General features: G+C 39.7%; 1 protein-coding gene across 3 annotated transcripts in view; it reads right to left on the bottom strand.

Annotated features, from left to right (window-relative positions):
• The window catches only part of ARAP3 (ArfGAP with RhoGAP domain, ankyrin repeat and PH domain 3), a 150,398-nt gene that overhangs the window by 80,355 nt on the left and 53,598 nt on the right, over nt 1-16,445 (bottom strand). For all 3 annotated transcript variants that reach the window (XM_040441106.1, XM_040441098.1, XM_040441113.1), the window contains exons 2-4: nt 13,545-14,593; nt 3,201-3,262; nt 1,358-1,428 (exon numbers count right to left, since the gene is read on the bottom strand). In XM_040441106.1, coding sequence (XP_040297040.1) covers nt 1,358-1,428; nt 3,201-3,262; nt 13,545-14,518 — 1,107 coding nt within the window. In that variant the 5' untranslated portion in view covers nt 14,519-14,593. The remainder of the gene's footprint in view (nt 1-1,357; nt 1,429-3,200; nt 3,263-13,544; nt 14,594-16,445) is intronic.

Genomic DNA, 16,445 nt, shown 5'->3' with positions numbered 1-16,445 from the left:
CGCCAACTTTATAAAAAAGTGTTCAATGTTTGATAAATTTGGTGCAAATGACACTAACACAGACTCAACCAAATCTGACCTAATAAATTCCCCCAATGTATCTCCACGAGATGGAAATGACAAGAGTGAGAAGAACAAATCATTTAATAAGTTCCCACCATGGTTGTCTGGAAAGCAAGCAATATAAACACACTACCGGAAAATAAAAAAAGAACACCTGGAAAGCTTAAAGGGCATCTGTCAGCAGATTTATACCTATGACACTGGCTGACCTGTTACATGTACACTTGGCAGGTGAAGACATCTATGTTGGTCCCATGAGCATATGTGCCCACTTTTCTGAGAAAAGTTATGTTTTAATGAAAATCAAATGGGCTTCTGGGATCAACAGGGATGTCGCCATTACACCTCTATTTGCAACTACCACTCCGTCTGCACTTTTATTGGTCAGGCAGTGAGAACGTAATCACACCTGCCTGGCCCTGTCAATCAAAGTGCAGATGGTGCGGCAGTTGAAGAGAGAGCAGAGCCTCTGGGAGTAACGACAAAAAATGAATTTCTCCTAGAGACTAAGTTGCATTTATTAAAACTTTATTTTTCGCAGCAATACAGGCACATATGAACATGGGATCAACACAGATGTCTTCAGCTGCCAAGAGCTCATATAACAGGTCAGCCAGTGTCATAGGTACAAATCTGCTGACAGATGCCCTTTAATGTGATTGAGTTAAGATTTACAAACTATTAGTGGTGCTTGGTCATCAATGATCACACAACCAAGGTGGTGCACCCATAATTTTGGGTTCTGCAGCAGGGTATATGTTGAGTAATACTGGGTTGCATCTCCCCTTGCTGCGATACAGGCTGACACTCAGGTATGGTAAAGGTCATACAGATGCTGGATATCCTCCTGTGATATGTCATTCCAAGCTCTTTCAACTCTGACCTGTAGATCTCTGATGCAGAGCAGCCCACTACTACCTTGGCTGAACTATGGCTTCAAGTGAGCATGGAATGATATACCCCAGGAGGATATCCAGCTTCTGCATGACTGCTGCCATACTTGAGTAGCAGCCTGTATCGCAACAAGGGAAGATGCCCCCAGTATTAATGTGCCCTTGCCTCAACATATATCCTTCTGCAGAACACAAAATAATGGGTGCACCACTTTGGTGATCATTGGCCAAGCACCACTAGCAGTTTATACTTTATCAATCTCAGCTCAATCTCATTAGGTTTTCCAGGTGTTCTTTTTTAATTTTTCGGTAATATAGATATCAAGCAGCTCTGAGGGTGCCCAATCTATTTGGGGGAATTCTTGTATAGTAAAATGTTGATTACCCCTCCAAATTCTTACCTTTGAGTCTTGTAATTGATGGAAGCGGGTGAAGGGGGTTTCACAGTATGGGTTGATTGCTTCTGCAGACACTAAGTTAGAAGAAGGACATTTCAGTAAGTGGGTATGATACAATGTCTACAGTACCTTGTGTGGTATTTTGGTTGACATCTGGAACATCAATGTACATTTATATACGGTATATTATTTCAGATATGACTGAATAGAAATAGCAATTATGTATGGAATTAGGGGTGTAGATCATGAAGTCATGACATGACAAATATGAATATTGGGTAGTCCCTTTTAGAAAACCCATTTTCATACCCCCTATTAGGAAATTCTGAGATAATAATGGGGATTCTGTGTTCAGACTCCTCATCTGTTGGGCAGAATGGAGAACAGCTACAAAGAGCATTTCTTGCTCTGGAGGATCTGCTATATATTACACAAACCATTGATTTAAAGATGTAAATATCCACCAAATCTCAAAATATATATTTTATTAATCTGTACTAAAAATAGGAACTATTAGGACTGTTTCACACTAACAGTAAACATATCTGACAGGTTGTTCAGGCCGGGAAAAGCCTGCTGGATCCGTCCTTGCTCTGGATCCGTCCTTGCTGGGGTGCAGCCGTGCGCTGCTGGCAATCCGTCCAGCCCCATTGACTATAATGGGGTCTGGCAAAGATCCGGCCGCAACCTGGCAAATATTCTGAGAAGCAGCCGGACGAAAACTGCTGCATGCATTATAGTCAATAGAGCCGGACGGATTGCCGGCACTGCACGGCTGCACCCCAGCAAGGACGGATCCGACAGGCTATCCCCGGACGGAACTGCCAGTCGAATCTGTTTACCGTTAGTGTGAAACAGCCCTTAACAAGAGTAAAATAATGGTGGCCAGACCCGTTATTGTATATCATATTGTATAAATCTTTAATATACAAGGTGCTGGTTAGCTCACCTATACAACCAATGTTTTTTTTTTTTTTATGTGAAGAGGGAATGTAAATGAGCTCTTAGCAAGATCTGCTTCTGATGCCACCAGATGTAAGGTAGCTATCCTATAAGTGAGGGACAGTATTAGCAGGCCTACTGAACTGGGAAGGGATCCCTAAAATACTATACAAATCTATGTGTCCTCAGCTACCATTAAAGACGCTGATTGGCTTCACCAGAAAAGACACAATATGTGTCCCTGGAGTCCAGTAGTTTGGCAATGTTTGGAATATATGCACTCAAAGGGGATATGGCCAGGGATTGGCCTGACGAGAAAACCTCTATTCTCAGGAAGATTTCTACAGGACTATGTGTTTTAGGATCATGCAATGGCTGTACAAGGGTTGTTCTTCTTCTAGTTGGTCACTGGGCAGTGGCAGCTACCACCGTGGTTGTTGTATCTGGCTTTCTGGCAAGTTGTCTAGATACAGAAGCAAACAACTGCATATTTAGACAGATTTGCCAGGCAGGAGTCTTGGAAAGATTGGTGCCAACTTCCATTGGAAGTGGTGACCCATGATTTCCAGTTGCCAAAGCAGAATTTATAATACCTTATTGAATGGATTAAGTTCTGAAATACATTTGTAGCAGAAATTGTACCTAAGACTATTAGTGTAGTTATGTCATACACCAATTCAAATTCATAAGGGTCCGGATAGAAGGAGATGTTTAGCATGGTCTTCATTTAACTTTAACCATTAATACTGCACTAGGTTGTAAAATCTGAACTGTGTGTGGTAAGCAATAGTGCATAGGCATCACATGACTAACAGCTGCAGTCTGATTGGTTGAGTAGTATAATGCAAATTTTGCAAGTAATAGCAATGAATTGTTGCTTTTATAGCAAATAAGAATTTCTTACCAAAACTAGACAAAGGCCTTTCAGGGACAGCAGGTGAATCTACTTCAGCCGAACCTGAAAAACTTTTGGGGAAAAAATAAGAGTTAGTGGCATTGAAACAGTAACTGAGAATCTTCTGCAATCACAAATCAATGTACAACTTTAATGGGGTTGTCCCATGACGATAGCCAGCTTCTCTAACCCCAGTATCTCCCAATTCTGATCTCTGCAGAGAAATTGTAGCATTACATGGTGGCAATACACATAAATGGCTGTCCATGCAATGCACAGATGTACTGGATCGATTCTGTCTTATAGATATCCATATGTGCTATTAGTACACATTAGTGATGAGCGGGAGGAGCAATATTAGAAATTACGATATTTCACGAATATTTGGGGGAATATTCGTCATATATTCGCAAATTCGAGGATTCGCTATTATTTCCTTGATTGCGAAAAATCGGCAATGTAATACTCGCATAATGAGCGCGAAATACAGGCGTGGGTCACTTTTCCTACATTTTCTATGCTGCTAGAAGTTACCTGAGACTGGAGAAAATGATTGGCACGGCAGAAAAAAAAAAAGGCTTTATATGCAGTTAGAGTTCTCCAATATATTCGCGATTGTGCTCAGCTACACTATATCACGATCTAACCTACAATGACTATCTCCCACTAACTATCTGTATTATATATATAAGCTAACTATTTAACTATCTAATGTAATGAGTGGAAAGCAGAGAGCACAGCAATAACACTGCTGTCTCTCTCAGATCTGCAAAATACTGCATACAATGGCTGCTGGTGAGGTTCTTATATAGTAAGGGGTAGGCAACTTTCCTATTGGTTGCTAGGGATGTTGCTAAGCTCAGACAAAGACATTGCAGCCTTCTCATTGGCCCACAAGCAAGAAGGGAGGTTACTGATGAAAAAAAAATCTAGAATATTCTAAATTACGAATATATATCACTATATTCTAAATATTCGTATTCGCGATTCGAATATTCGCGCCCAACACTAGTACACATGAGACAACCCCTTTAATCATGAACAGTGCAGCTTAATGTACCTTTATTATGTGCCCTCCTGCCGAGCAGCATGTCTATAGGAGGTCTAAAGGCTTTTATTTCTGCTAGACCATTAGGAGAACAGTGGCTGTGCAATAATATCTCAGTTTCATTCCATGATAATAATTTGTTAGACAGAGCACTTCACCTTAATTGAACACTTCACCTTTTAGTACAGTATATGTAGATCCTGGCATGAAGTCATTTTGAAGTAACGGCTCGTTGTTGGGGCGTGGGGGGGGGGGGGCAGTTAAAGTTAGCATGTGGACACAGAAGATGCTACAGCTCTCCTCCTACCTGCAATTCCAAAAGTCCACACAAATGAAATTATTGAAGGTATGTTGTCCAATACTTGCCGATATCTCTGATGGCCAAAGTGAATTAGTTTCTGATCCCAATCCATCCAAACCCTGGCAAGAGTCACCTATTTTTCATTTAGCCTCCAAGCAATTATATTCCTGACAGTGGATCTAGCCATTACCAATTAAATCTTTCACAATGGATATAACAAGTAATGAGGTGATGGAGAGGAGGTCTAAGTTTTAAAGACAACCAAGAAATCACACCATCCATGTTATATAGTTTCTTTCGAAAGAGAAGTGGCAACAAAGATGTCTGGCCTAGCAGCCAATAACCAAACCAACACCCAGTCCGGCTCCATGGGGACTCAAATGCTGGTAAATGTGCATGTTGATAGTGGAGAAAATTATCAGCTAAAATAACTTTATTTTCAAGATAAAACTTAGATGTATGGTTATGTACCCATATCTACTTGTTGATCTGTTTAAAGGGGTTGTCCAAGTTTATTTTTTTTTACATTTTTTCGCTCCATCTATCTAGCAGGACCTGTGACGTGAAGTATACTTACCTGCTCCTCGATGCTCGGTTCCAGTTCCACGGCTCCTAGACTGTATTCATGGCACTTCTGGGTCCCGCGTGTAAACTTTCTGCACAAATGGGGTCATGTGCATCAATGACTAGCCTTAGTGGTGACGTTCCCACATGTGACCTAGAAGTGATGTGTTGCTTGGGGACATGTCACTGCTGAGGCCAGTCATTGGCTACAGCGGCGCATACGGCACTGTCCGCGCAGGACAACCCATGACCATATGGCTATATCACGCAGGTCTCTCCGCTCTGTCATATGCACAGGGTCTAAGGGTATGTCGTGGCTGCGATGCTCCTGCCTTGTGGCCGACTATCACGCAGCCGTTGAAGCCGCAGCAGAATAAAATGTAATTAGGACTGCATTGTTTACTCAGTCTTCATTGTTAATGGTGGCATAAATTTGTGGGTAAATTTATTCCCACTGCGGCTCGTATGGTTACTCGGTGTTGCAACCTTAGCATACCCTAAGAGTGTGTGCTGGATTTCTAAACCCTAATTTAAAAAAGTTATGCACACATCTAAAAAAAAGTTGATCAATCCTCCTTGTGGTGAATCTGAATATAAAGACTGATACAGAACTTTAATACTAAACTACATTAGGTGGGCCAGCATCCAATCAGATCACTGCTTTCATATTCAAACACACGTTGAGGCCTCTCATGTTTAATGGTTGGCCATGTTTGTAGAAGACATGTACAGCAGACCACTGAATAACAGAATTTTAGGACATTGACAGATGCAAAGTATTTTATATGGCAGTTCAGCCCTTGAAACATGAGGTTAGTTATATTCCATATTCCTTTTACCCTGCTGCTGTTTTTAGGCTCCTTTTAGACACACTATAAGGGTATGTTCACATGAAGGTTTTTGAAAATCTGCCTAAAAAATTAAGTGGGGAATACATGCGCGTTCTTTTCCATACTTATTTCAATACAAAACTGCATTCTCAGCATGTGGTTTTTAGGGTGGATCCACAACAAAAACATTTAAAAAAACATGCAAAAACCACATGGACATGTATGGAGCTGTTTTTTTATAATTCCCATTCATTTCAATGGGAGTTTCAGGGTGGATTCTACCCCAAAATAGGGCATGCCGCTTTTTTCCACGTAGAAAAAAAAACGCAACTGCTGTTTCCCACTAAAACATGGAAGGCTGATTTGAACGCCTTTTTTTTTTAGCTGATTTTGAGTTGGAGGTCCTCCAAAATCAGCACCAAAAACTCAGTGTAAATGGGAAACATGCCTTGTTGAGAAACAACTTTGAACAAATAACACAAATATAGGAAATACTATGGAAAGAATTTATCAACCCCCATTGGCAGTTTTCTGGCGTAAAAAAAGCCACAAACCTTGTGTAAATTTAGGCGCAAGTGGCGCTCTAAGCTGACCACTCCACTTTCCTGAGAAGGGGGCATGGTAAGAGGGTGGGGGGGCTAGCATAAAAAAGACTGAAATCTACGGCAGCACTTAGCTGATGCAGATTTCAGTTTAGGTGCACAGACTGCCAGAGGATGTGCCTAGTTTATGATAAATTGATGATAAATTCCCTCTATGTACTAATACTACATATAAGAAATTTACTTAGATGGCTGAATTATTGTAATTATTATAACACCACAAATAATACAAAATCACCTAAAATATTGCTGTTAGGAATATATTGTTTTATTGTTGAATATCGACCACACAGGTACGTTTTACAACAAACAAAAATGAGAAAAATATGTGTGCATTATAACAGATAGGGATCTTTGCAGCTGAGATGATGCTTTGCTTAGGCCTGTATTACACCGACAGATTTTCTGACCAGTCATTGGTCAGATGGCCGGTTACACGCACAGATCTTTTGCTCTACACACCAATTATTGGTCTGACTGGACAGAAATTGGTCAGATAATCTGTTGGTTTACTACAGCCCTTAGACATACTGTGTATTCACGTACAATGTATTGACATTATGGAGATATTTGTATATGTGTATATATAGTACATTGTTTTATTATATAGTTTAATAAAAAGGGTTCAATGTGTACATGCCCGCCTCAGTAGTTTGCTCCTCAATCGGCTGTTCAGGACTGGTCATTTATGTAAAACCTTTACCGGGGCCCACCAACTTACACCATGTGAGATCATATAACATTTTCTATAGGATCTATATTCAAAATAAAAATGAAGTATTTATATGTATGATGAGATAGCTCTGGAAAGCATCAATTTCATTAATTTGCAGTTAGCATGATATGTAGTTCAGACGCCACACCACTTTTAGTGCTGCTGCTCTCTTATGTAGAATTAGGGGACCTATAAAGAGTGGGCTCGTTTGGATTACAAATGGTGGCCATACATCTTAGATAGCTGTTTCTCCTGACCCCACCATACATGTGCATGCTAGGCCAAGTATGCATGTTTTCTCACTGGAGTGAGACACCTCTCTCCCACGAGAACTTACATATTGAAATCCAGCCTGTCTGACCCTTTTTTCCCAGCATCTGCTGTCATTAAGAGTCTGGATACATCCATACAAATCATCTACTGTGTATGGTTACCTTCACTTTCACCCCCATTACCACATCAGAGGGATGAAGTATAATAAGTACACTTTAAAGTCTGTCAGGTAGATTTCACTAATCTAACTACCAGCAATGGCCATCAGAACCTTGTACGAGCATGCTAAACATACCTTTACGTCATTTGCCTCTTTATTGAATATTCAGGGAAAATGTCCAGAGGTGGAGGGGCTGCTTTGCTTTTGAAAGTGTCCAGGCCCACTGCCCTTCCCTGCTGTGTTCTCCTCCCACTGATGTCAAGACGATGAAGCGCTTCCCCGCTGTGTGCTGTCTGCATCGTTCGCATGTCAGGGGAGAGTGGGGGGAAGCCTTGGGAGCTCAGGGGAGGAGCACAAAGAAGGGGAGGAGCACACAGCAGGGGAGGGCACAGGGCCTGGGAACTTTCAGAAGCAAAGCACCTTTGACATTGTCAAGACATTCAATAAAGAGCCAAATGACATAAAGGTATGTTTAGCATGCATGTACAGCCTTCTGATGTTAAACTAGGGAAAATTACCTGACAGATTCACCATAGGATCTCCTATCTTGGAGACAGTTTAAGAGTCACCTGTATATTTATTAAAGCCTGTACAAATTGAGCAGAGCGCACATGAGACATTTCTGTCTCCCAAGCAAATAGTGCTTTCTAAGGCTACCTTCACATCTGTGCGGATGGCTCCATTTGGGGCTTCCATCACACAGTTGATTGAAAGATAGTGGGGAGATAAGTCCTACATGCAGGACTTTTTTCTCCGCAAAAAAAAACTTTCTCCCGAACAGAAACCTAACGGATCCCAATATAGCCAATGGGATCGGATAGGCTCCGTTGCTGTAAGTTACTTGCCAAATCTGGCACTTCCATTATTTTAGTTATTCTGCTCCTATAACGGAGCAGAAGAATGGAATTAATAGCCGTGATATGAAAGCAGCCTCATTCCTAATATCTGAAAGTAGGATACATCAGGAAAAACTTTAGTTACCATAATTTCATCCTTTGTAACCATTTTCACCTCACAGATCATGAACAAATGTATACATTTTAGCATGCATTTAATATTACTTCATGCAAGAGATATGACTGAAACTCACATTTAACCCTACCAAAAGAAAAATAATAGTTTCAAGAAAATAAATTTTTCTTTAAAATAGCTAGAATATTGATTAGAGATACAAGAAGAACCCCCAATCTGATGTATCTCCATAGGGTAGCTATAAAAATCACTGCTTATTTCCTCTCCCATCAACCAAAACAGCCAGCCTTCTAATAACAAGATCATGTCCCCATAAACACAGGATAACTTTCTGTATGACTGAGTTGATCAGCTCAGTTGTTCAGAAACCTTTGGTGATCAGCTGTCATTGCCAGGAGACATTGTGACCACTGCAAGGAAAATGTAGCATTACAAGCCAGGGACCAAATATATGGTCCAGGTCCATGAGAGCGAGAGTTACTACCAGAGGTTCTCCGTTATGTCTAATCGATAGAGGTATCTCCCCACGATCACCACCTCTATGATATCCATGGACACATGCAATGGGGCTGTCTCGATGAAACACCAATTTAAAAAAAATGATTAAAAAAATAATAATTCAAAAACAAGAAGTGCTGAGGAATGCAAATTTCATCTACATTCTAGAAACAACGACATATGAACTATGCACATAATACAAAAACGATTAAGAAAGTGCAAGAAAAGGGAAATAGCATTTTAAAATGATACCAAAAATAATGCACACCTATATGTATTACATATCCTTTTGTTCAATTTCCTTTTTCAAAGAAAAGATTACAAAAATATAGATTTCATTTCATTTCGTAAAAAGTTACACAAAGGTTAAACAAAAACATCTACATCATGTTCCTCCACTATCCAGTAGTGGCAGAAAACTAAATGATACAAAGCCATATTCTGGAATCTATTCATAACACTACAACTGCCCAATCTACCTGTATTGAACTTATATGAGCACAAATGGGGAGAGGGAGAAGACCACTGCCAGAGTCCTCTGACAACAACTTATTTCTTCTGAGAATAAAAGATGAGACCTAAAGAGCATGTACATATGTTCTCATGGAAAGTCTAATGTGGGTATTAGTGATTAAACACATAATTAGGTTAGTCTTTAATGGTCCCGGTTGATGTACGTAGCTCCACCTCTGAATAATTTCCAAAACAGTGACAAATACAGGATGTAAAGGTAACCCATGAAAATGCAGTGACATATGTATACTGCAGGAGGAGCTGGGAAGATTGATACATAGTTTCATGGGAAATTATTCAGCAAAATGTCAATATTTTTCATTTAAAGCTCTGCTTTTTCTGAACTCAGTAGCCATGTGGGCAGTCTTATCAATGATTGCTAAATTTCCCTGTATGAGGGTGTATATAAAGATAGCTGTCAGTCACTCTTAACACCACCCACTTAGCTTCTCAGCTCAGAAAGAGCAGCAATTTGAATGAAAAAATTACAAGTTATACTAAATCATTTCCCAAAAATGATGTTTTATAATCCGCCTATTCTTGTATAGTCCATAGTTTGTCTTTAATGCAAACACAACTCTGTTGTGGTGCCAGATTTCTGCCTACTAGAGAGTGAGACTCTTGACAAAAATCAATTATGCCTTTCAAACGTAACCAACTAACTAACATGGCAAATTCATAAAGAAACAACTAAATCCAGAAATAAGCACATTCATGGTAAATATGTAAAACATATAACATGCTTATCTTGTAAATGACGATAGGACCTTACAAATACATGAAACAGTAGACAATCAAGCACTGATGCCAACATGAAGCTGCCGGATTGACACATTTGGGTAGAAAAGAAAATATACAGAGTGTCTTCTGTACAGTTCCAAGTAGTAGATATTTATCACTACCCATCATTTGTTTTAGAAATTCGATATTTTTGCTCAAGAAAAGCATCACTTAAGTGGGATCCCATTAACCGTGGCCTTACAAGAACTAGATGCTCATCCTGAATTGGGTTAAATGTTGTGGCACTTGCACGTAATGCAGCTTCCAAAGATTCTTCAGTTAAGTCTACCTCCCAAGAATCTCTATATGTTTTATGCAGGTCAAAGCTTTCATCAATTGAAGAAGATATAGCCAGCAAGGGATTCATATCACTCTCTTCGTCTTCTGGGACATTTGATGCAGTTTTCCTCCCTGGAGAACAGAGCAAATAACTGTTCTCCCCTGCTCTGGAAGATGAAGTCTTCAAGAGGGACATTTTAGGAGGAGACTTCTTTTGCATGAATGGTAACCTTGGCAAAAGGTTACTAGCTGTTTTTTTTGGTGGAGTTTGTACAATTCCCTCAGATAGTTTTCCATTGTTTAATGAAACTGTGCTCTTTAATTTAGAAACACTGGAGGATGTATTTCCCACGGGTTGTGGTCTTAATGTAGTCAGGTTGGTCACTGTAACATCTTTTTGTTTTGGTCTTGCTGATGGTATATTCTTGATCACTTTTGATAGTGATATTCCAGTATTACATGAAGGCTTTTTTACCTCAGCATTCCCAAGAGACCTTGGCAAAGCACTACTTGGCTGTGAGATTTTTGTACTTGACACAACATTCCTACATTTAGGCGGTTGTGAACCAGTGTTTCCTGTTTGCTTTGGCCTCTGGAAAGTCACACTTCCTGCAGATTTCTGTATTGATAATCCATCTTTTTCTGCTGGTTTCTGCTTCAATAAGAACTTACTTCCCTTCACTTTTGTTCTTTCTACAGAACAATGTTCCGCCTCTATTAGCCTGAGTGATGAATCATTTCTTGAAGCTTTTACTTTTTGTGTGGCCAAACTCACTATACATTTTGTCCTTGGCACCAATCCATCTGGCTTTGCTTTGGGTACAGAAACAGTTTCCAATGATCCCTGATGTGATACAGTACGATCTTCTACCTTTAATTCCTTAGATTTAAGCTTAGGCAAGCTGCTCACTGCTGTTCTTGGTGATGGTATATTTACAACAGGCTTCTTGGTAAATGACTTTTTGAGCGATGAAGATGGTGAAATTCCCATAGGTGTGGGTCTCTTTGACATATTTTTGGTGGGATTGACGACACTTTTGACAGATTCCGGCTCTGCTACATGTGATTGTGTATGAAATACAGGTTTGTGTAGATCTGAATGTGCTCCTGAGACATTTCTCAAAACTGTAGGCCTTAAGGGAGTTGTGTACCTCAACAAAAATGACTTCTGAGATGGAGCACGAATGGATGGTGTGTTGGATGAACCAGCATTTCCAACTGGAGTTGGCCTTTGTAAAATCTCATTCGGTCCAGGTGGAGATCCTGACGAATTTTTTCTAACAACTGGTGAAGGATGTAATGTGTTTTTAGTTACAGACTTTTGCCTCTGCAATGATGTATTGCCTGTTACCTCTTGTCGCATTGTAGATTGTTTCTTCTTCACTTGTCTGGAAGATGTAGGATTAGTTACTGCTTGTATACAAATGTCATCATTCTGTGGGCTCTCTGTCCTTTGTGGAGGAGAATTTCTCACTCGAGGCAACATTGGAGATGCAGAATGCCCAATTGGTGCAGGTCGAGGGAAAGCAACCTGTCCTGTTCTTGGAAGCCTTGGTGACCCAGAATCTCCTACTGGATTTGGTCTTAAAGAGGCAGTAGAAAATGGAATAGAAACTGTACTCCTTTTTTGGTTTGAAAATAGTTGAGCTTGATTACCAACAGGCAGTGGTCTCCCTGGGGCAGTAGTCCTCAACCGTGAAGTAGTCGGGGAAGCAGAAATCCCTACAGGAGCTGGCCTTGGACAAACACCATCTTGCATGCTTCCTGGTGTTAGTGACGGTGTGTTCTTCATTGGGGCAGGTTTTACAGTTGAATTCCTCATCAGCGGTGATCTAAATGAAGCAGCCACTAATCAGGTTTAAATGCTAGTCACGATGAAGTAACAAAATGCATCCACCCTGCTTTTGCTGCAGCGGTGCCTATTATCCATGCATGCAATGGTGTAGAAGGTATAGAAAAATCAAATTCTTATGTTCATGAGAAAAATGCAAAGATTGTTCTCCCCAAAGCATGCATTGCTTGGGTGCAGCTAGTGCCTTTAACAAGTTTTGTAAAGTCATTATTATAATTTCAGCAAGGTCAAGACTTCCTTCAATTGTCTGAATCCAGCTGTAAAGTAATCTCCACCCTTTCCTTAACCATTGGCTCCAGGAAACTCTTAGACTTCCATGGTTGGCTCACTCTGTATACTTATCTGTAGGAACCCAATGTTCCCAGCAAAAATACCTATATGGGCTTAATATATTAACCTCCTCATATGCTGTTTTACAGTTTGTATAATTGAAAAAAAATAAAAAAAAGTTATGAAACTTACTGTATTATATTATTATACTGTAGTGTGACTGAAAAATTATCTCATATAGATCTGGTATTGAAATAGTTAATGTGTTTTTTTAAGTTATTTACCCCTATTTGCACAACTGGATGTGATTTTTTTTTAATGTCTTACACTATACCATAGCAGCTGCAGCATACCTTATTTACAAAGTACACTAGCTTTATATGTACTATATAATTTATACATGCACACAAATATACTGTAAATCTAAACTTGAAGTACACAAATTAATCTAAATTAAATAAAATTATTGTTGATAATAATATATTGACGTATAATTTTAACACAAAATTTTAGATTTGAATAGGTTTGAATGTAATTTTCTAAAAATAAATGTAAAAATAAGATTTGCATTATGTTATTTTATATAAAAGTAGAATAAAAAAGTTTTTGTACAGTCATTTTACATAGCAAATGCAAAATATAATTGTCATAGTATCTAGCTGAAATTTCATAGAATAGTTTCAAGATTGTACTTACTTTATTCTTTCTGGCGTTGGTGTTGTTTCTTGCTTAATCATGTCAGGGGGATTTAAATAATTTTGTGTTCCTTTAATGTCTGTAGCACAGCTAACAGAGTCAGTCCTGGGACCAAACCCAGAATAGATCTCATTGGATATCATTGTTAGTGTTTCCTGTGGAGATGGAGGACTGGTTGAAAAGGAGGTAACTTCCTCTTTACTTCCAACAAAGGAAGACAAAATCGATAATGGAGAACACTGTATGGTATCCGCTTCCATCTGAAGCTTGTATTGCTGGTAAGATGAGCCAGTTTGTGAAGTTTCTTTGTTCTGACGCAAAGGGAGAGGAGGAATGGGATGGAATGTTTTCCCAACCCCAGCGGAAGTATACTGAGAAGAACCAGCCTCCATCTCCACCCCTTCTGGCTTCAGCCCTGTGTATGAATTACAGTTCTCTGTATCCAAGCTGCTTCCTCTTGGAACAGTTGTTTCCTGAAGAGAAGAAGCCTTTTTAGCTGTAGCTGAATTAGGTTCTAAATAATCAGATGATGATGATGTGGTGGTCGTGGACATCATGGCTACTACAAATTCCTTATTTGTTGTTATAGTACTTTTATTGAAAACAGTTCTTGGCTTTGGCACTGGCTTGACAATGGGTTCCGTATAAATTATTTTTCCATCTGCTTGATCTTTCTTACCAGTGCTGTTGTCTTTTTCTTCTTTGCTTAGATATTCAAGAGACTCTGATATCTCCATACTACTTGAAGGGGAAAGTAACTTTGAGTCACCCGAAATATTTCTCAATCGACTAATTATTCTCTTCCTGTGGCCTGTGGCACCAATACCAATTTGCTGAAGGACCTCATTCTCCACTGACAGAATATCTTTAACTCGGTGGTAGCCATGCTGCCTGAAATTGTCCTGGTATCTCTCCAAATGGATGTCACAGAGCCAGTCTGCAATATCTACCTCTTCATCTGCAGGGGACGTCATGGCACGCTGGCCAAAAATTGTCTTCTACCAGATGCCGTGACAACAGAACATTTTCAGACAGTGAGCAGAAGAAACCTAGGAAATAAAGAATCAAATTAATACTATTGCATTTTAATTCTTTTTAAATTTAAAGGGGTGTCCTACTAAAAACAGCTACCCCTATCCATATGATAGGTCATAGAGGAAGTGTCTGATCGCTGGAGGTCCGACTACCGCATGCCCCAACAACCATGAAAACCCTTCATGAAGACACTTCTATGGTACTTCCAGTATGCACTGTACTTGGCAGTTCCATAGAAGTTAATAGGTTGGTTTTTATGCATGTGCAACACTTCTTCATTCTTATAGGGAACTCCTGGACCACAGTTTTCTTGATTATTGGTGCTTTCAGTGGTCAGAGCCCCAACGATCAGACATGTACATAGGATAGGGGATAAATGTTGGGAACTTGTATAATGTAGTTTGAGAGTTAGTTATTTAAATACCAGATTATGTCACAGTGAATGGAGTGTAGACTAAACGATCTAGAATGTAAATCATCACTATGTGTAAACCCTGAGCTCACCACCAAACACCTAACCACCCATGACAGGAGGTTCTGGTAACCCCACACCATTCCCCACTTACTTGTTTGCTAAAAAAAAACTGTATCCAAGGGACCCATAACAGCCCCTGGAACGTCTCTATGGTATGTAAACGCTTAAAGGGGTTGTCCGGGTTCAGAGCATAATGCTGAACGGCGTAAAAAATATAAACAGCCCTTGCCCTGCGCTATACAGCCCAGGGAAAGGGAGAGCACTGGAGCATGAAATGCTCCAATGCTCATATCGAGGGGCTGCCTGAGTGAAAATGGGGATAAGTCCGGGTTCAGCTCTGAACCTGGACAACCCCTTTAAGGCAAGAATTGTGATTTCAGCTCTTCGCAAGAATGCATGCTGTAACTCAGGACTAAAACAAGATACTGAAAAATAACAACATATTCAACATTTCTACAGCTTCAACATCCCAACCAAAGACCTGTAGGTGCAGTATACTGGTGTCACAGCAGTAATAACCTACTTAAATGTCTAGTGAACAAAGTAAAAAGAGCACTTTAATATTAAAACCAGGATTATATTAAATATGTATAATGCAAACCACTTTGTGCATTTTTGTTCAGATGCTTTTACATGACGGTTGGCTCATCTTTAAACCATATGTTTTTGTCTACAAATGCTACTCCAGTTTTCTGCACCACCACCTTACTGGAGTGGCTTTGGGGTTTTTTTTGTGACGTTTTTAAAAAGTCCTGGTCATAAACCTGGAGTGAAGCTCAATAACATTGGTAACCACACCAATTTTCCACCCATTGTACTTTTCAAAACTGGTGTAAAATTGCAAACATTTTTGTGAATTTGGTCTACGCAGCTGGGCTATGATAAATCCACCCTACTGTTTTTTATGGTGTGGCTGTCTGCCACACCATTACTACTAAGTGTGCATGGACTCCGTTTTACAGAAACATTATGTAAATTGCTGGGGGTGAACTTACACATTCAGAATAACACCAGATGTATGGCAAAAATCATGGTACCACGTTAGCCTGAAAAACCTATGTGATGTTAAATATTTCTGTGTTCTTTTAAAAAAAGACAAAGTTGTGATACCTTCATTGGCTAACCAGAAAATTGTGTTTGCAAGCTTTCAGAGCACAAAGACCTTATGTAACAATAACCACAGTTTTATTTCTCTGTCTGATCTTGATGATTTATCACCGCATGCACAGATCTTTTAAAGGGCTGACCTGTTTAACGTGCACTTGGCAGTTGAAGGCATCTGTGTCGGTCCCATGTTCACATGTGTCTATATTGTTGAGAAAAATGATGTTTTAATATATGCAAATGAGCCTCTAGGGGCAACAGGGGCGTTGCCTTTAAACCTAGACGAT

This window comes from Bufo bufo, chromosome 1 (genome assembly GCF_905171765.1).
Source record: "Bufo bufo chromosome 1, aBufBuf1.1, whole genome shotgun sequence".
Classification (NCBI taxonomy): domain Eukaryota; kingdom Metazoa; phylum Chordata; class Amphibia; order Anura; family Bufonidae; genus Bufo; species Bufo bufo.
This window is presented reverse-complemented; position numbering and strand designations above follow the sequence as displayed.